The sequence below is a fragment of the Mauremys reevesii genome, linkage group 1 (genome assembly GCF_016161935.1).
Source record: "Mauremys reevesii isolate NIE-2019 linkage group 1, ASM1616193v1, whole genome shotgun sequence".
In the NCBI taxonomy this organism is placed as follows: Eukaryota; Metazoa; Chordata; order Testudines; family Geoemydidae; genus Mauremys; species Mauremys reevesii.
In genome coordinates, this window is record NC_052623.1 from 27,588,539 (window position 1) to 27,609,836 (window position 21,298).

The 21,298-nt window shown below is 43.1% G+C and overlaps 1 protein-coding gene across 2 annotated transcripts in view; it reads left to right on the top strand.

The window, feature by feature from the left end:
- Positions 1 to 585: 585 nt before the first annotated feature.
- EED (embryonic ectoderm development) overlaps positions 586 to 21,298 on the top strand; it is a 30,093-nt gene continuing 9,380 nt past the window's right edge. For both annotated transcript variants that reach the window (XM_039520596.1, XM_039520595.1), the window contains exons 1-7: positions 586 to 726; positions 7,295 to 7,447; positions 15,116 to 15,208; positions 16,189 to 16,254; positions 17,014 to 17,139; positions 17,248 to 17,329; positions 19,815 to 19,906. In XM_039520596.1, coding sequence (XP_039376530.1) covers positions 610 to 726; positions 7,295 to 7,447; positions 15,116 to 15,208; positions 16,189 to 16,254; positions 17,014 to 17,139; positions 17,248 to 17,329; positions 19,815 to 19,906 — 729 coding nt within the window. In that variant the 5' untranslated portion in view covers positions 586 to 609. The remainder of the gene's footprint in view (positions 727 to 7,294; positions 7,448 to 15,115; positions 15,209 to 16,188; positions 16,255 to 17,013; positions 17,140 to 17,247; positions 17,330 to 19,814; positions 19,907 to 21,298) is intronic.

Sequence of the window (21,298 nt, forward strand, 5' to 3'; positions counted from 1 at the left end):
CCGTGAAGGAGTGAGGAATTCCAGTTTGTGGCAGCTATAGGCCATTCAGTGAAGACTAGTATCAGAGGGGTAGCCATGTTAGTCTGGATCCGTAAAAAGCAACAATGAGTCCCGTGGCACCTTAAAGACTAACAGATGTATTGGAGCATGAGCTTTCATGGGTGAATACCCACAAAAGCTTATGGTCCCAATACATCTGTTAGTCTTTAAGGTGCCACAGGACTCAGTGAGACTGATTGGCATAAAAATGAGAAGATGGGGAGAGGGAAAAAAAAAAAAGCTTTGCCACTAAAGCCCAAACCCTAAAAGGTATTTAGGCTCCTGCAAGCCATTGAAATCAATGGATGATGAGAAACTAAAAAAGACCCCTGAGATTATCTGAGCCTGTCTACAGCACCCACCTCCCCCCCACTTCTCTCTCTCTCTCTCTCTCTCTCTTCCCCCCGCCCGCCAGCTCTAGCAGCCGCAGGGTGGCTGGATTTTTCAGCAGTGTGGCAGCTCCCGTCACTAGGCTGTCAATCTGCTTTGCGGCGTGAGGCGGACTCTTTACGGCGGTGCGTCGGCCCTGGTCCGGGCGCGCTTTACGCTCCGCGGCGGGGGGCGGGGAAGATGTCTGAGCGGGCTGATCCCGCGGCGGCGGGAGCAGGGAGCGAGATGCCGGCCAAGAAGCAGAAGCTGAGCAGCGACGAGAACAGCAACCCCGGGGACCTGTCCGGGGACGAGAACGTGAGTCGGGAGCGGGGCCCCCGGGGGAGCCCGTTACTGGGGGGTTCCCCGCCCTTAACACGGGGAAGCCCCTGCCCCTGGGGCCTTCTCCTCCCCGGGGGGATCCCCCATCCCTCCCAGCAGGCGGGGTCACCCCACTACCGGGAGTTGCCCCAATGTCTCCCCCGACCCTGGGGCCTTCTCCTTCCAGGGGGGATCCCCCATCCCTCCCAGCAGGCCGGGTCACCCCATTGCCGGGAATTGCCCCAATGTCTCCCCCGACCCTGGGGCCTTCTCCTTCCAGGGGGGATCCCCCATCCCTCCCAGCAGGCATGGCGGGGTCACCCCATTACGGGGAGTTGCCCCAATGTCTCCCCCGACCCTGGGGCCTTCTCCTTCCAGGGGGGATCCCCCATCCCTCCCAACAGGCCGGGTCACCCCATTGCCGGGAATTACCCCAATGTCCCTTCCGACCCTGGGGCCTTCTCCTTCCTGGGGGGATCTCCCATCCCTCCCAGCAGGCATGGCGGGGTCACCCCATTATGGGGAGTTGTCCCAATGTCTCTAATCCTGGGGCCTTTCCCTTCCTAGGGGGGATCTCCACATCCCTCCCAGCAGGCATGACTGGGGTCACCCCCATTAGCCTGTATCTTGGAGCCTTCCCCAAGGGGATACACACATCCCTCACAGCAGGCTGGGCGGAGAGAACCCCCTTAACTGGAAAATCTCCTCAAGTAGCTTGGGATCTTGCCCTTAACTGAAGGGCCCCACCATAATATATGGGCATGGAGAGGTGGGGGACCCTCCAGCAGTGCGGAGGTTCTGGGATTTGTGTCTTAGGCTGCATCCACTGTGGTGGTGGGGGAAGGAGAAGGCCCTACAGGGCTGTAGGACCAGAGCCCTTCTTCATCTCAAAATAGCGATGGGGAAATTTCTGTTTGATGTTCCCTCCACTCTAAATAGGGAGAAGGTATTTTAGGTCTGAGGGGGCTAATTAAGTAAGGTGAGGCTGGGAGATAGGCAGGCACCTCAGAGGTAAGGTGTGCGAGGTGTAGAGGTAGAGATTGTATCATTTTATAGTCTAAATGGTTAATCAGTTTCTAGTAAAACATCTTAAAGTGAAAAAATAAAACACTGTGTGTGTGCGCGCATGTGTGCTGTGTCTCGTTTTAAATTGTGTACTGTGAAACAATATGTTTTACAATATTCCTATGTACATGTAGTTTTTTGGTGAAAGGAGACTCTATTTGAGAATGTTTTTAAATTAAAGTTATTATAGTGGAAGAAAACTCCACTTCTGTGGCAAAAATTTATCACCAAATATGTGCCTCTAAAGAGACTGTCCTAATATAAGAACAAAACAAAAGCAAATGATTGGCTGTAACAGAACTGTTGTATAATACCAAAAGGATGTGCTTAAAATGATTATGCAAACCAATGAGGTTCATACCTAACTTGTTAGAAATTGTTTTTTTCTTTTGCTTTTGTACCATAAGTTACATTCTGGTTGGTCATTCACACAATACAGTTGGCAAGTCTTTTCTGTTACTGTTAAAATTAAATTATGAGGTCCCAGTTCTGCAATGAGCTGTGTTGTTAGATTTCTGCAGCTAAGTGTAATCCATTGCAGATAGGCTTAGTAATATAGTCTTCTAGAAATGTGAAGTCCGTATTTATTGTAACGCATATATAATATTTGTATAGTGATTTAAGTACCAACCATTAAAATCTCTGGTCATATTTATGTAGTTTAAACTCTGAAATAATAGAATACAATACTAAAAAGTCCTGTGTGTAACCCTGGTCAGTCACTTCTGCTTTGCCCCTTTTTCTCTCTACATACAGGCTCCTGCCATGTCAAAACAGTAGTTAAAATAATAAGTCATACTAAGAATATGTGGGCAGATGGCTTTGGGGAAAGTAGCAGTGAAAGACTTAAATGAAAGAGATCTTGGGGCAGAAAGAGAGAGGAATCCTTTCCAAGAGGTAGAAGCAAAGTAAGGGAAGGCAAAATTTTGTGGGAGGAAAAAAGACAAAGGGAGTAGTTGGGAGAGAAGATTGGGTGGAGCATGGGAGGCAACAAGAAATGTGGAAACAAGCAGGAGCAGAGCTAATCAGACCCCTGAAGGTAAAGATAAAGAGATTGAAACCTGAACAGATGAAGAGAATAACTGCATCAATCCCCCATCCCCCCACAAACTTCACTACTTTTCATCCACTCAGATTTCAAGCACCTTATCTTCACCTTCAGGGGTCTGAATAGCTCTGCTCCTGCTTTTGTCTTCACATTCTTGTTGCCTCCAGTGCTCCACTCAGTCCTCTATCCCAACTGCTCCCTTTGTCTTTCTCCCACCTTTGCCTACTTTTCATTCTGCTTCCAAACCAGCTTTTTAAGGGTATGTCTACACTGTCCATGTTATGGCAGCAGCAGCACTGTGAGCTGGGCAGTGTAGACATGCTTTATTGCTGGGGGAGAGCTCTCCTAGTGCTAGTGCTCTTCCCCCCCCCCCCTTGCAAACGAGCAGCGATAAAGTTTTAATGCTGAAAGTGGCAGTGTAGACACAGCCTAAATAGGCTTAGGTATGTCTGTGCTTGAACTGCGGCAGCTGACTAGCACAGTAGTAGTATAGACACTTAGGGCTTGTCTACACTGGCAATTAATAGCGCTGTGACTTTCTTGCTCGGGTGTGAAAAAACACCCCCCTGAGCGCAGCAAGTTGCAGCGCTGTAAAGCGCCAATGTAAACAGTGCCTCAAGCGCTGGGAGCTATGGCCTGGTGGAGGTGGGTTTTTTTTTGTTTTTTTTTAAGAGCACTGGGAGAGCTCTCTCCCAGCACTGCGCCACGACCACACAAGCCACATTAAAGCACTGCCGCGGCAGCACTTTAGCGTTGCCAGTGTAGACCAGCCCTTACTAAAGTGACAGAAGGGGTTTTTCCATTGCTGTACTAAATCCGCTTCCTTGTGAGGCGGTAGGTAGGTCAACAGAAGAATTCTTCCATTGACCCAGTGTTGTAGACACTGCACCTTAGGTTGGCTTTGTGTCTCAGGGGAGTGAATTTTTCACACCCCTGAGTGGCGTAGGAAGGTCAACCTATCTGTAGTTTAGGCCAGCTCTAGTTTACACTTAAAATGTAGGCTGTGTCTACACTGTGGACCTTACAGTGGCACAACTGTACCATCACAGCTGTACCGCTGTAAGGTCTCCTGTGTAGCTGCTCTATGCTGACAGGAGAGAGCTCTCCTGCTAGCATAATTAACTCACCCGCCATGAGCAGCAGTAGCTGTGCCAGCAGGAGAGTGTCTCCTGCTGACATAGCGCTGTCCACAGTGGCCCTTTTATTGGTGAAACTTATGTCAGGCAACAGTGTATTTTTTTCACACCCCTGACTGACAAACATTTTGCCGACAAAAGTACTAATGTAGACAAAGCCTTAGATTGACAAAGCTCTGGCACTCAAAAAAATCCACACTTCTGGCACCGCACTTAAGAATGGCCATACTGTGTCAGACCAGTGGTCCATCTAGCCCAGTGTCCTGTCTTCCAACAGTGGCCAATGAGAGGTGTTTCAAAGGGAATGAACAGAACAGGCAATCATCAAATGATCCATCCCCTGTTGTACTCTCCCAGCTTCTGGCAAACAGAGGCTTGGGACACTCAGAACATGGTGTTGAATTCCTGCGCATCCTGGCTAATAGCCATTGATGGTCCTATCCTCCAGGAACTTATCTAGTTCTTTTTTGAATCCTGTTAGTTTTGGCCATCATAACATTCCCTGGTGAGAAGTTCCACAGGTCGACTGTGCGCTGTATGAAGAAATACTTCCTTTTGTTTGTTCTAAATCTGCTGGCTATTAATTTCATTGGGTGACCCCTAGTTCTTGTGTTATGTGAAGGAGTAAATAACACTTACTTACTTCACACCAGTCAAGATTTTATAGACCTGTATCATATCCCACCTTAGTCGTCTCTTTTCCAAGCTGAAAAGTCCCAGACTTTTTAATCTCTCCTTAAATGGAAGCTGTTCTATACCCCTAATAATTTTTGTTGCCCTTCTCTGTACTGTAGCTGTGCTGTCTGGAAGATCAGTGGAAGAATCACTTGAGATGGAGTTCCTACAGCAATGCAAAACCCCCTTCTGTCACTGTAGTCTGTGATTTCTCTATGGGGTTATAGCAACATAGGCCGTAACTATGTTATAGCATAGATGTGGCCACAGCTTTCTCCCTTTCTGCCCCAAACCCACTTTGCTTTCTCCAAGCCCATCTGCCCACACGTTCTTAGTATGAATTAATGTTGTAATTATTTTTTTTTAAGGTCTAGAGTCAAATCTTGCAGTATCTGTTAAGTTAACTCTCACTGATTCCAGGTATCTGTATGGTTGCAGAGTGCTTCCTAGCATCAAAAAGCAGGCAGACAAAACTGACATGTAATGAAGTGCTGTTCCTCCACTGTTTTGGATATGTATTGTTTAGCAAACATTTCTCAAGTTGTTGGGGTGTGTTCTTTTCATTGATATTTTCAAAAGGAATGCCAGTCTGTAGCCTCAAGAACAGAGCCTCAGGTGTTGAAGGGTAATTGTAACTAGCTTCTGTGTTTACTTCAGAATTTTTTTGTAGTCTTTAAGGATATTGGACCTCTGCAGTAATAGGAAATTTAAAATTTGATGCTATTTGTGATACATGTTTTAAAAGTAGTATTTTCTGCAGAATCATCAGTCTGTGTGATGACATTTAAGAGATTACTGTCTGGAGTTACTGCTGGCTGTAATATCGTTTGTCTAATTACATTTGTCCTGAAATATGACTCAGAATAAATGTGCATTTAAAAAAAAAAGTGTGCTGAGAGCCTGTGTACTACAGCAAGTGAAGATGGTACTGTATCTAACTACTTCGCAGGGAGTCTTGCCTGAGTGAAGATTGTGGGATTTAGTCTCTGTAGTGTAAACTCATTGTGTGTGGGGGGGGACTTTCTTTCGTGATTGTAAAGAACCAGGTATACTACATAAATCCAATGAGAATACTAGTGAAAGCTGCGCATAAGACTATCTACATTGTCTTGACTCAGATATACTATCTTTGCTTGCTACTGTACCTTGGCTCTGAAAGCACCTGTGTGTAAGTTTTGCTTGCTTGCTTTCAGATGTTACCAGGATTATTGCGTATTACAGAAAACATCATTTTGAAGTATCTGTAAAATGTATGCTCATAAAGTCTGTTAAAATTTTAACACTTGTGTGTGAGGTATAGATGGGGGAGGAGGAAAAGCCTCCATTTAGTGTTTTTTTTTCAGTTGATCATTCAGGGAACTAGCAAGTGTGTGTTTGTTTCATACAACACATACTTTTAGTGGTTAGTTTAACAGTGTGCTGTGGTGTCAGCTTGAGGGTAAGGAATAACCTGAGGATTTGGGCCCTCTGGCTTACTGAAGAATAGGCTCACGATGGAGAAGAGAGGAGGAGACAACTTTATCCAAGAATCACAAAAGAGGCTTCTTGAGGGACCTACACTTAAAAATTGTACTGACCCAGCTCTGCCAAGTAGATTGTGATCATGTAATATTCCATAAACTATACTGGAGTAAGCATTTTTATACCGATATAACTACATCCACATCATGCTGACCAAATCCTACTAATGCAGATGAGGCCTATTTTTTTGACAAATCTACTGAAACTAGAATTTCCTTAAGTTTAGAGGGGGTAGGAAGAGAGATGGAATTAAAGACTACAAACTTCCTATGGCTCGGAGCCTGTGAGGGCTGTCAGCCTTCCCCTGGGAAGCTGTCCTTCAGTGACAGAGATTGCAAGCACATGCAGTATTTTTGGGTACCATATTGAATTTGTTAATGTTCTGTATATCTGCTGGGCCAGGGACTTTATTCAGCTCCATGGAGGGGAGGGTTACCAGGAAGTAAAAACTGTGGAGGGTGATTACTGCAGTCGCAGGGATTGTAAACAATTCAAGAGGAGTACCACTCCCTGGGTTGGCTTGTATATACTGGTTCAAATGGGTATCAGAAAACCAAAGAATTTCTGGCATAAAAGGTTGAGTTTAACCTAATATGGGTGGGGCAGGGGAGGGAGATTTCTTTCCATCTCAACAAATGGACCTGATCTTTGATCCGAGGGGGACCTGAACACTACTACATGTTGGTAAACTCCATTGAAAGGTCACTGTGCAGAGAGAGATGAAGCTCTCAGGCCTCTAGGTAAAAAAGGTGCAGTTACCCTGAAACTGTGCCCCATTCTGGGGCGGGAACATGGAGGGGAAGATTCTCTCTGACTTAGGTGATTCACTTATGATGTTTCTGTCTTTAGAAAGATGACAAGTAACGTAATATTTCCTGGAAAAAAAACTTTACTACTGCACTGGACACAACTGTCTGACCTTTCAATATCTCTACAGACGAATGCTGTTTTTATTTAGAAAATCTATAATATTATTTTTTTCCCTTTGGGAACTTTTTTTTTTAAAGTCCGTATGCAGAGAGTATTCCTATTGGTGGAAAAAAAAATGTTAAAGCAGCTAGTTTTCCATTATTTGGGTTTAAGTAAGGTACTGATATCTACCCATTTTGTATATTTTCAGGATGATGCTGTTAGTATAGAAAGTGGTACTAACACTGAACGCCCTGACACCCCAACAAACACTCCCAATGCACCAGGAAGAAAAAGCTGGGGAAAAGGAAAATGGAAATCCAAGAAGTGCAAATACTCCTTTAAATGTGTAAATAGTCTGAAGGTAAGGCACAAATAGATGAGGTTGGAAACTAGACACTAGTTGTGGTGACCACTTTGATTTAGAGACACTATCTGATATCTCAGCTTTGCTCATGCTTCAGAGGAAGGTGATCCTCTTTCTCCCTTTCTCTGTCCTTCTGAGCTAATTATGCAATATCGTGCAGATACTATCATGATGAACACCACAGAAATAACCATAAATGCTATATAGGGAGTGGAGATGTCGTTCATGATCCCTAGGGAAATAGCTTATGCCATGTAGTATGAAATATATTTTACCCATCTTTGACCTATACAAAAGTGTAACAAGACTACACTTAAGAGTGAAAAATCACCAAAACAACTTAAAGGAATGGAATTTCACGTTATCTTGTAGAGATGTGTGGAGCAGGATATTTCTACCTTCCTAGACTTGCTTTCCATTACTTTTACTGTTTTTACACATTTGCCCTCAAGGAAACCATGAAATGTGTCTATTACTCAGTGCTGTAAATTTTAAACACTGTTATGACTGAGTCTGAAAAACCACTCTAAAAATATTTTTTAAACACTTGTGTAGGAGCTCCCTTAGGTGTAGTTTAAATGCCAAGAAAACAAAAGTATAACTTTCCAAATAAAGCAAACCTTTATTTCCTGTTTTTGCGAGATATATATATGTAATATTTTTTTACAAATTAGTTGTCAAAGTCCCTTAAAAGTGAAGTAAAATGTCTTTTTTGGGGGTAACTATTTTGAGAGCTCAAATCAGTAACTGAATATGTATAGACGTAAAGGTTAAGTAGTAAATAAGTGTGTGTGCTGGGATGATTTACAGCATATAGATTTTTCTGAGAAAACAGTAGTTTCTTGATGTAAGTTGTCTGTCTGAGCTGTTTTGACACCTTGCCTTTTTAAAACAAAATAGTATATTTATTTACCTTCCAAGACCTCAGCTGAGCATTGCATGATTTTCCTTGTAAGAGTTAATATCATTGCAGATGCATTTCTGCTTTTCCTAAACTCAAATTCAGATTTGGACAGAGAGGTAAATTTTTATTTTTATTTTTTTTAAATTTTTGTTTAAATACATTGTCATGATTACAGGGCGAGCTGCACCCTCTGTCCTGGTGTCTGAATGACCTGAGTTCTCCGGTCTTGTGCCTTTAACTCCTACCTGCGTCAGAGTGGTATTTCACAGTTCTCCCACTCTTTCCCTGGGGGGATAGCTCAGCGGTTTGAGCATTGCCCTGCTAAACCCAGGGTTGTGAGTTCAATCTTTGAGGGGGGGCACTTAGGGATTTGGGGCAAAATCAGTACTTGGTCCTGGTAGGGAAGGCAGGGGGCTGGACTCAATGACCTCTCAGGGTCCCTTCCAGTTCCATGAGATAGGTATATCTCCATATATTTATTTATATTTTTTAATTTATTTCAGAAGGACCAGGGCCAAACTGCCCTGTGTGTACCATCCATTTCTCACCATGCTGAGATCTGGGCACCTATTTTCTCTCCATGGTAATCTGTGACTGGTGATATTGACCAGTAGCCTTCTTAAAAAGAGAATATTTTCTATAGCAGTTGGAGCAAAGTTTTAGAAAGAAAAAACTGATTTTAAAACAACCAGCTTTTATGCTGTATCCCATTATGGTGACCTAGGCAGGATTAACAACTTCAGAGGTGAGTTTCTGTGGAGGTCTTCGGATGTTTCTCTCTCCTCCCCCGAGAGTGTCTATTAGCCCTTTTTATTGTACCATCTTCTATTGGTGAAAGGGACAAGCTTTCGAACTACAAAAGCTCTTCAGGACCTGAGGAAGAGCTCTGTGTAGCTTTAAAACGTGTCTCCTTCACCAACAGAAGTCGGTTCAATAAAAGATAGTGCCTCACTGGGGGACCAACACTGCTACAACAAAGCTGCAAACTAAACAGTGTCAGCTTTCTTTGTTCTCCAGGAAGCTATGGCCTTGGCTACACTTGCAAATGTGCAGCGCTGCAGCAGGGTGTGAAAACACACCCTCTCCAGCGCTGCAAATTGCGGCGCTGCAAAGCGCCTGTCTGGTCAAAGCCCCAGCGCTGGGAGCACGGCTCCCAGCGCTGTCCGTTATTCCCCACAGGGAGGTGGAGTACGGACAGCGCTGGGAGAGCTCTCTCCCAGCGCTGGCGCTTTGACTACACTTAGCACTTTGAAGTGCAAGTGTAGCCAAAGCCTATTTCAAGTGTTGGTGGCCTTTGGCCTCCCCCCTTCCTCTACACTGGTCAAACCAGTTCAGGGGCTGGACTACAGTTGTCAGCACTAATTGTTCTGGTATTATCCCTTAATACCTTCCATTTGAAGGTCATGAGACGACCAGCATGACGCCTCTCTTGCCTGCCTGGGCTGTTCCAGATGGTCTCTGAACACCATGGCAGTGGCAGGCCAAAATACAGTGTTAATTAGTAAAGAGCACCCCCATGTTTGTCACCAAAAAGAAGATACTTGTATAATTACAGGCCTATCTTAGTAATATTAAAATCGTTTTTCTAACTTCTATACTACCTGTCATTGGAAGATTTTAATCCACTTTGTAAGTGCTAACTTCCTAGGCATATTGTGATCTAGGTTAGTATTGAAGTCATTTGTGGCATGGCTTAACTAAGGGTATGTCTGCACTTGCACAGTTTTTTGTGCTGTAAGTTTCACTGGTGATAGGGAACCAGTGAAAGTAAAGCACTGGTTTGTGTGCTCAATTTCTCAGGCATCAGAGAGTTCCATCACAGATGAGAGCAGCGCTCTTGGGCAGCTATCCCACGGTGTAGTGCTCTCCATTTTGACGATAGGTCTTGTGGGAAGGGGGGGAGGGGAGGAGTGGAAGGCATGCTGGGTCCCTGCTCAGTGCCCCATGATGCACTGCTTCATGTCCCAGGAGCCCTATTACTTCCTTGTCTCTTTCATGGCATTTTTTAACACTCCTGGCTGTTTGGCTGCTTTCCCTACCACATCTACAAGCAGGAATGGATCCTGCACTGCTGTCCACTACTCTGATAGCTGTCACTTGCACATCACGTGTAGCACTGAACCTGGGAGGAGGGATAGCTCAGTGGTTTGAGCATTGGCCTGCTAAGCCCACGGTTGAGAGTTCAGTCCTTGAGGGGGCCACTTAGGGATCTGGGGCAAAATCAATACTTGCTAGTGAAGGCAGGGGGTTGGACTCAGTGACCTTTCAGGGTCCCTTCCACTATGAGTTAGGTATATCTCCATATATTTTTATTATTTGGTCTTAAACTTGCAAAGAGAACTGCAGTCAGAGATGCCTGATGAGCTGCCTGAAATGGAAATAAGGCCTTGTGCTCTAACTTGCAAGTGTAGCCATTAAATCAGCCCTGGTCACCCTAATTCCTGAGGTGTCCACACTGGCAAGGCACTTAGAGTGCCTGGACTCTGCAGCTGGAGCGTTCCTGGTAATCCACCTCCACGAGAAGCATAGCGCTTGCTGTGCCCCGGCTGAAAAACTGCACTGGGATTGGCCTCTTGAAACATCCCATAATCCCTTGAAGTCAAGTGGCCACTCTTGTCATTGATATGCCCTTTCAAAGCTCTGTTTCTGACAGCAGCATGCTTTTCTGGGACAAAGCAAACAATATGAAATGCTGCTGCCTTGAGACAGGGGTGTGTGTGTGGGGGGCTAATGTCGGGGTTCCTCTGCTGCTGTCTAAACTTACAAGACAGCATGCTGACACACTCTCTGCCCCCCAAAGTATACTGTCTCTCCCCCCACATACACACAACACACTCCGTGTCAGACTCCACCACCCTACCCCCATTTGAAAAGCACGCTGCAGCCACTTGCACACTGGGATAGCTATCACAATGCACTGCTCTCTGTGGCATTGCAAGAGCTGCTAATGTGGCCATGCCACTGTGCTTGCAGCTGACAGTGTAAACACACAGTAGTGCTTTCCCTGCTGCTGTTTCCGAGGGCTGGTTTAACTCTCGGCGCTCTAAATCTGCAAGTGTAGCCACACCCTAAGTAACATTCAGTTGCTTTTGGCATTAACTGAGGAGCTGAGCACTGTGGAACGTCGTTTTTGGGGCTAGGGAAAGTAGCTCAGAGTGGTGGGATCATATTGTTATGCATGTCTGGGATGACGACCAGTGGCTTCAAAACTTTCGGATGTGGTAAGCCAACTTCATGGAACTGTGCTGAGCTTTCCCCAGACTAGTCAGTTGCGAACCAGTTTGGAGTGGGGATATCAACCATTGGTGCTGTGGTAACTCAAGTATGCAAGGCCATTAATTGGCTCCTACTGCGCAAGACCGTGCCTCTTGGTAATGTGCGTGATGTTTTGGATGGCTTTGCAGAAATGGGCTTCCCTAACTGTGGTGGGACCCACCTTGGCACCATGTACATAAATGTAAGGGGTACTTCTCCATGGTTTTGCAGGCGCTAGTGGATCACCATGGGCATTTCACTGATATTAATGCTGGATGGTCCCAGAAGGGGCATGACGCACGTATCTTTAAAAACACTGGCATTTACAGAAAGCTGCAAGTAGGGACTTGCTTTCCAGGCCAACGGATCACCATTGGGGAAGTGGAAATGCCCATTGAGACCCAGCTTGCCCATTGATGCCATGACTCATGAAGCCATGCACTGGAAACCTAGATGTCAGTAAGGAACATTTCAACAACAGGCTGAGTAGGTGCAGAATGGCTGTGGAATGTGCTGTTAGAGGGCTTATTCCTTCACCCATTCACTTCCCTGGTCCTTCTCACATGGACAGAAAGCAACAATACCTGAAGTCCGAAGGTGCAAACAATTAGATGTTTATTGGGGTGAACTTCCAGCAAACAATGATTTCAATTTCCTTCCTTAGTGTCCCCTTCCCAGCTCTGACACCGCAGAGCCTTGCCTTTGTCCCTGTTCCCATTCCCCCCTCCCTTACTTTCTGATTGACTGCAGACTAGATAGTAAAACTTGAAGTCTGCTTAGCTATACCTTAACCAATCATTTTACTGAAATTTTACTAACCAATCCTAACATTGTAACATGATTATCTAACCAATTATATCCCACCACCTTAATTGGTTTGCACCCAACAAAATTAATTATACAGCAGACAGAAACCATCACAAAACCAGACAGGGAAATGAGGACTACAGTAATTGAACAACAAAGAAATGAGGATTTCACATCCCAGCTATTGATAAGTGAGTTCTTGCCAGACAGGATGCTACCAAACTAAGTTTCCTTTAAATCTTCTAGGCACTTCCCTTTCTCTGGAGGTGAAAGATGTTATCAGGACTGGATTGTATTCCTAACAGCCCAATACCACCTTATTTCAATGTGACTAGTTTTGAATGTAAGGATGTGACCATACTCTTCCCAGCTTATGGCTGCCTCTGCTGCTTAGCCAGAGGCCTTACCCTAAGAACAGGGCTTCAGACTGTCACAGTAAGAGAAGGCCCTTACATTGGCAGACCGTGATTTTGATTCTTTCTTTTATACCTCTATAACTAGCTAAGTGATAAGAATACACCTACATTCTTAAAGTATAGGCCTTTGCAAACAGGCCTGAATATCTATATCCTAACGTGCATTTGGCCATTTGAAAGCACGCTGGAGATGTTTGTACAGTAGACTGGAAATGAGTGAGGAAAATATTCCCATGATTATTGTGGCGTGCTGTACTGTACATAACATTTGTGAGGGGAAGGGCGAAAGGTTTACTCGTATGTGGAGTGGAGGCTGAATGCCTGGCTGCTGAGTTTCAGCAGCCAGATACCAGGGCTATTAGAGGGGCACAACGTGTGGCAGTTAGGATCCGGGATGCCTTGAGGGAAAAGTTTTTGAAAATGAAAATCATTAAACTTTGCTGCTGGGCTTGGGAAAGGAAGTGTTAACAGCATGTGCTGTGCAACATGGTGGCTCTGTCTGTAATTTCAGTGAAGTTGTCTTGTAGCTGTGATGACATGTACAGAAACATGAACACACAAATAAAGCTTGCTTCTTTTTGAAAATTTTGTGCTTTTATTTTTAAAAAAGAAAACATCACATATATCCATCCTCAATAATGGTGGGGGGGCTGGTATACCTCACAGCTGTATATAACTCCAGCTGTTTGACAAGCTGTCCTGGGGCTTTACAGGGGGAGGGGCAGACATTCATTTATCTGGCATCAGAACAGTGGAGGTGCTGGCCAGAGTGGTCACATTTGGCACTGCGGGATATCCTCCAGAGGCCAAAAGGCGTTTACACAGGAAGAATGTCTTCTCTTTCACATCACCGCAAAAAGAACAGCGGTAAGAATTGTTTGCCTCTTGTGAAGGTGGTTTTCTTTTTACGGTGAAACTTCTGAGTTTCATCACAAAAAGTCATTAACAAGTATAGATGCTCCTGCGGATTTTGTGCAAAAAAGGGGACATTTTCCGCTTTAAATGGCAAATGTAGACATGCCCATAGGCTTTATTTTAGAGCAGTGGTTCCCAAACTTTAACAACCCGCAAACCCCTTTCACAAAAATATCAACTCTTGTGAACCCCCTCTTAAAAATGAATATTTCTAGGGATTTTCTCCCTTACCTGAGCATAAATGATAGAAGCAGTGATCTTGGAAATATATTTTTTTAATGACACTATTATTCCATTATTATTTATCATTACATTATTAATGTTATTACTTTATGAAAATGGCAACACTCTTCCAAGATTTCACCTCTGTAGCTCATATCACTTCGATTAAGCCGCCTACATGTTTCATCAAGGAGTACCAGACGTGAAACAGCAGGACGGCTCAAATAAAGAGTTCCTCCCACAAGCATTTGGGTCTTGAGCATTCCAGGCAAAAAATACACGACTACAACAAAGCTTAAACTTGTTGTGCCAGAAAGTCATGGTTACTGGGCTTGGGCTGCTGGCCTCTGTGCCCCACAGGGCTTCTGCTGCCAGACCCCACAGGGGTTGGGATCCCTAGGGATGGCTCTGTCTACCATTACATTGGAGGTTCTCAGAAAAGACTTCTGTATTTCACGAACCCCAGTTTGGGAACCACTGCACTAACGTAGAGGAATAAGAGAGTTGTACCACCTTAACTATACTTGTCTAGTTAACGTGGTAACACTCTGTGCCCCCCCCCCCCCCCCGCCCAAGTCGCCGTCGCCAATATGGACACAGTTATTCCAGGGCTTTTTGTCTATCTCCATAAGGAATAAGGTATGCTGATAAGGCCCTTTATACTGATATAACTGTATGCCAACTAGGGGTTATATTAGGATAACTATTGTGATTTTTTTTAAAAAAAAATCACACCCCTAACTGAAATAGTTTATACTGGTACAAAATGTGTGTGGACCAGCCTTTAGACCCAGAGGTTACCTTGTCCAGGATCACAAAACAAGCAAGTAGTCAAGCTGCGAATAGAACCAGTACATAAGAGGTGGTGTTTTTTTCACTTCGCCTTTAAAGCTTTGAGCAGAGGAACACATTTTTATCTCCCTGAAGATGAACAAGTTAATGTGCTGTGCTACTCTTTTTTTTTTTTTTTTTAAGAGCGAATATATTGTGTCAGAATATATAAATGGCTATAAATGCAGTGCCCTTTTATATGGGAAGAGGTTGTACAAAAATAGGCCCCTTTTGCCACAAATCATGAGTTTCTGAGAAATAATGTCCGGTCTCCTTTCTCTCACGTGTTTCCTTGACCTTGTTTTTCCTTTACAGGAGGACCACAGTCAGCCATTGTTTGGAGTCCAGTTTAACTGGCACAGTAAGGAAGGAGATCCATTAGTGTTTGCCACTGTAGGCAGCAACAGAGTGAGTAATATGCTCAGTTTTTGTCTAATCATGTTGTCGCTAAACGTGGTTCTGTGTCTGTGTGCCAGTTTCTTCCTCCTCCAATCCGGTTACCAGTGTTCAATATTTACAGTACTGTGGTGGTGGTTTGTATTCCATTTTTCAAGGCTGTAGATGCCTGCAATTTTAAGATGAGTGAATCCAGTGCATTGTAGTGTGATGGTACGCTTCAGCGGTTTGAGAATAAGGCTCATATTTTACTAAAATTCCTTCAGTTGTGTAGAAGTTGGAATATCTATGAAAGGGAGACACTAAAATTCTTTTCAGGTAAAGTGTTGGTTCTCAGATATAACATGTTTAAAGGGCTAAGTGATGAACAACGGGATGAAAGAAGCATCTTTATTGGTGTCAATGTGCCAAGTACTGATAGTAAGTAAAGATTAGTGGCCTATGAGATGAGTTGATGATTCTTGGTGAACAGACCTTCACTTACCAGCAGCCTTAAGAAATAGTTAGCAGAGAGCATTCAGAGCAACCCATGCAGTATCTGTTTTATGAATAAATAAGAGAACTTCATTTTCTCCAAGGTTGTCAGCTTTTCCAAGGTTATCACAAGCACTAACTAATGTAGAGGAATAAGTAACAAGGGCCATGGTTCTTTGCAAAGAAATTAATACAATTAGCACAAACCTAACTTGTTACTTCTATTCAATATTGACAAGCCATTCTATTGTCTGCTTTAATTTCAGGGTATGGTATAGCCTGTCAGCAGCTTTCATACCTGGGAAGTGCCACCATTAGGAATGTTTAAATAAGTCATTAGTCTGATAAGACACATGAATGCTTTTGCATCGAACCACTTACACATTCAGCTAAGGAACAGATAGTAGATGGGACTTGTGTAGTAAAAGAACAAGACACCCTTCAATTTGCACAGATGAATGTGAAAATCATATGCCATATTGCCTGAAACTAATAATCCATTAAACCTTTTTTTCCAGGTTACTTTATATGAGTGTCATTCCCAAGGAGAAATCCGTTTATTGCAGTCTTACGTGGATGCTGATGTATCCTTCTAAAGCAGCTGGTCATAAAATGTTGGTTTTTTTTTAAATAGGACTAATATGAGAAACATTTGTTTACTCTCTTGATGTGTAACAATTGAATTACTGTCTGTGATAAAATACTGTAAACACCTGTTGATAAGGAACATTCTTCACTTCAGATCCAAACTCCTGCCTCTATCCCACAAATTTTAGCTTTACTTTTCTAATATTACAAATGCAGAATCACGAAACATGTTAAAATGATTCTACATAATCTTATGCCTCCCAGCACTAACACCTATATAACAGGTTTCATGTTTGTAGCTTCTACAGTCTTCTAGCACCCCTATGTAGTAGGTAGCATTCCTATTTTACTGCTGAGGCCAGGATTGGAAATGGGAATTCCTGGCTCCCAGTCCTGAGCTTAGACCACTTACGTGGTTAATAAATTATTGTTTCACCTTCATTTTAGTCATTTAGTCCCACCATTTGAGTCCTTTTGAAGAAGAAGAAAGAGCTGATAGATCAGAGAGCATTTCAGGTGTATGGTGCAGCTTGAGGAAGCAAAAAGAGCAGCGAGGAGAGAAACAAGCACAGGGAAGGGAGTGGAGTTGTAGAAAGCTTAGAAATCAGAATAAAAATCTGCTTATCTTTGGTCATAACATTAGTGAGCTCTTTTACAAAACGGCAACTGTGCTTCTAAACAAATGTATGAATACCGTATTCTCTTGAAGGAAACTCTGCAGCTGCTTCTGTAGTCCTTAACGTGGCACCTATTAGGCAGATGAGAACTTTTATACTTGTGCATGGACCTATGATAGCAATACAAGTCACCCTCTTCTGGCTGTGGCTGGGTCAAGGGGTATTATTAGGATAATTAATCCCATTACAATGCAGTGCATAAAGGTAAGTGGTCACCGCTTCGAACTGCAGATTGCAGTTCTCTGTAAAATACTTTGTAAATTATCTCAATGTGAGAGGGGGAAATAATTTTATGTTTGAAATCTGTTCTAGCACTATGTGGGTCATGGAAATGCAATCAACGAACTGAAATTTCATCCAAGGGATCCAAATCTTCTCTTGTCTGTAAGCAAAGGTATGAAAGTTTAGCTTATTTTTTAGTTTAGGAACCATCTACTTAATTTTTCTTTTTTAAATACCATGCAGGTGGTCTTGGGTGTGAATGAGTAGCTAAACCTCATCAGAACACAAAGATTAACATATGACACTTTAAGAATTGAGGTGGACAGGGTGGGTGAGGTAATATCTTTTATTGGATCAGTTTCTGTTGGTGGAAGGGACAAGCTTTTGAGCTTCACAAAGCTATTCTTCAAGTCTGGAAGAGGTAACCAGAGTGTGTCAGCTCTTTTTCCAGACCTGAAGAAGAGCTCTGTGAAGCGCGAAAGCTTGTCCCTTCCACCAATAGAAGTTGATCCAATAAAAGATGTTACCTCACCCACTTTGTGTCTCTCATATCCTGAAACCAACTTTAAGTATTGAAACTCTAGAACAAATTTACTCTGTTAATTTGGATTTGTGTGGATGAAATCCACTGCCTGTATTAGACATAATTGCATCCATTGGTGCCAAAGGACTGCAAACGGTGTCTCTAGATAGAAAGAAAACATCCATGGTTAAGTGTGACAGTTGTGCAAACCATTGGGCATTGATGGAGCTTTGTGATTTATCATTTAAACTTGTTTTTATATGTTGAGTTGTCCTGCCACCTAATGGTGGTGGTTACATGGTGCACACTACTTTCAGTATGGAAAAAAATTCTGAGCTTGATTCTTCTGTCACTTACGAGTATAAATTAGGAGGAAGTGAAAGGAGAGAGAGTTTGTATGGTCTTGATTAGACTATCCAACCACTCATAACCTCTTAAACTTGACTGACTAACTTTAAAGCAAGACTGTGTGCTCACAAGAGTGAAGTTTTTCAAGTGCTAGAGTTAAAAACTTATTTTGTTCTAAATACAGAACACCCTACAGTTGTGCAGATTTGTGGATGAGACTTCACAAGAACAAGAACAGGAATCTAGATTCCTGCAGCTTTGTGTATAGTGTGATGTAGCTGTGCAAACCAAACCATAATTTTCTGAGTTTATTTTACTTTAAAGAAGGGAAAATCATGCAGTTGCGCTATTGTATGATCGTTGGATCAAATTTTGCCTCCCAGAAAATGATTTGACAGTGGTAGCGATGGAGGGCCAAGAACTCTCAGCCACTTCCAATATAGATAAGGAGAGAATCGGGGGGAGAAAGAGGAAACACAATGCAAATAGTCTGACACATCCATCTTATATTGTACAGTACTTCAGTGGAACCATAAAATCTTCTTTCGGTTCTTTCTAAACCTGATGTTTTTAAATGTCAGTGGCTCTTCATTGAAAATTGGCACCAAATTCTGTCTTATGAAATAGCTAGACATGTCCTGCTGACTTCAGTGGAAGTTGTACGTAATTTATGGCCCATTCCTGCCCTCAGTCCACAGTGTATTAAAAAACTTTTTTTGGCTTATAAGAGCACAAAATAATAGCTGAATACTTTAACGAGTGAAAAGCACCCTTTTTCCTGCATACTTGGATAACTCAAATGACTGAAGGGATTTTTAGCACACTCTCCAAAATATAAAATCATCATTGAGCTGAGAATGAATGAGACATTAACTTTTGACTGAAATGTATGTTTCCTTTCCCTCCCCCGGGAAATGACTTAAGGTAGGGCTGGGAAAACTATTTGGCTCCAGGGCCACATCGGGGTTGCGAAACTGTATGGAGGGCTGGGTAAGGAAGGTTGTGCCTCCCCAAACAGCCTGCCCCCCGACTGTCTCCCCGCCCCCGACTCATCCAACCCCCTTGCTCCTTGTCCCCTGACTGCCCCTTCCTGGGACCCCCTGGACCTAACCATGCCCTGGGGCCCCACCCCCTATCTAACCTCCCCCCCCCCCGTCCCCTGACTGCCCTGACCCCTACCCACACCCCCGCCCCCTGACAGGCCCCTCGGGACTCCCATGCCTATTTAATCCCCCTGCCTATCCAACCACCCCTCTGTCCCCTGACCGACCCCCCCCCCCCACCTCTGCCCCATCCAACCGTTTCCTGTCCCCTGACTGCCCCCCAGGACACCCTGCTCCTTATCCAATCCCCTCACTCCCCACCCCCTTACCATGCCACTCAGAGCAGCAGGAGCTTGCAGCCTGGCCAGAGCCAGCCACATTGCCCAGCAGGAGTGACGCTGGCGGCGCGGCGAACTGAGGCTGCAGGGGAGGGGGAACGGCCTCTCTGGCCAGGAGCTCAAGGGCCGGGTTTGCCCACCTCTGACTTAAGACCTGAAAATAGGCTTGGTAGGAATTCATCATTAGAATGAAAACTTTCTCAACCGTGCCTAGAGTAGTGTTAAAATGATTGTAACATTCAACTGAAAACAATTTTTTCTTATAGTAATGGAAGAACATACTTTTCATGCATTATAAATGCTACCGTGGGATTCCTGTTCTTGAAAGAGGTGGCTACGTTAACGTTATTCAGGTACAAATGGATGATAAAAGTTAACCTGTCAGCTTCTGTGTTTTTATTCTAGATCATGCACTGAGACTGTGGAACATCCAAACAGATACATTGGTTGCAATATTTGGAGGAGTAGAAGGGCACAGGGATGAGGTCTTAAGTGCAGTAAGTGGAAAATCATAGGGGCAGTGCCTTCAGCCTTATGTATGGGAATCCCAATATCTCTCTTTTTGAATCATGTTTAGGCTTAAATATTGTGTCTAGCAAACCCAAAGTACATGAATTGAACACTTTTAAAACACATTTAGGCTAATATAATTCTAAGATTACACAACATCAGCACTAAAATACTTGCAAGTCCATAAGAACTGGACACCTGCGTCACTCAAACGCTAGAGAAACTGGATATTTTTCAACATATCCTGAAGGTAAATAAACTAGGACTCTGTGGGATTGAAGAGTGGTGCTGGAGGGAAATGGGAAGGAACTGTTCAGAGCCCTTCACTATGAACACCTTGTTCTAATGAATGCCTCTAGGAACTGTAAGTATCCCAGTTTGCCTCACCCTGTGATGAGTTCTCTCAGCTAAGAGAAACGGGTCAATTGCTACGCTAATGTTTAAAAGGTTTAGTTTTAGTAGGTGGTTGGATGAAACAACCAAAGTTTAAAATAGCTTTATCCTTCAGTTTTTGCATTTATAACTTATAGCTTAAAGTGTGAAAGATTGCATAGCTTTTCGTGGAATAAAGACGCAATCCCTACCCTGAAGAGCTTGCAGTCTAAGGCCCTTATCCTACCTGTGTTTAATTTTACAGATGTGAGTGATTCCTTTTGGCTTCTGGTGGTAGGCAGGATACAAATATCTTAAGTAGGCTGAAGATGAAAGAAAAACAAACATGCCATAGTGCCAATTAAATATTTTAAATCTCTAAAATATTTAAATGTTTTCTGTAAATTTGCAACCATATTTAGAATAGACTTCCCACCATCTTATAGTTTAACAGTGGATAAAATTGATTATATAAAAATGTAATTAATTTTTAAGCTATTTAAAACTTGAAATTATTACATGTTTTAAGGCCTAAATGTAGTATAATCTATTAAAAAAGGATTAATATTAAGCAATACATGTTTGCAGCTGCAGCTTTAAAGAAAGTCATAGCCAGTGACTTCCACCAGTTCAGCGCTAAGCACCTAGAACCGGAATTTGTTGAAGTACTACACCAGCTTTTGACAGCAGTAGCTTTTTCAGGTGTAGAGAGCATGTTTTCTTCATGTCAATTTGTTCAGCTAATGCAAAACATGTTTTGTTTTGAAAAACTTTTATTCTTGTGTAACCAGAACATTTAAGGTAGTTTTATTTAATTAACAGAAATCATTTTGAAATGTTCTTTCATGCATTTAATTTGAATTTTAACTTCCATCCAAATAGAACTTGACACAATTCACAAGTAAAACTTAATCATCTTCTAGTAAATAAGAAATGCATTATTTATCATTTCTTATTATTTATTTATTTATTTATTTATTTAAGAAACATAATACCTTAAATAAATG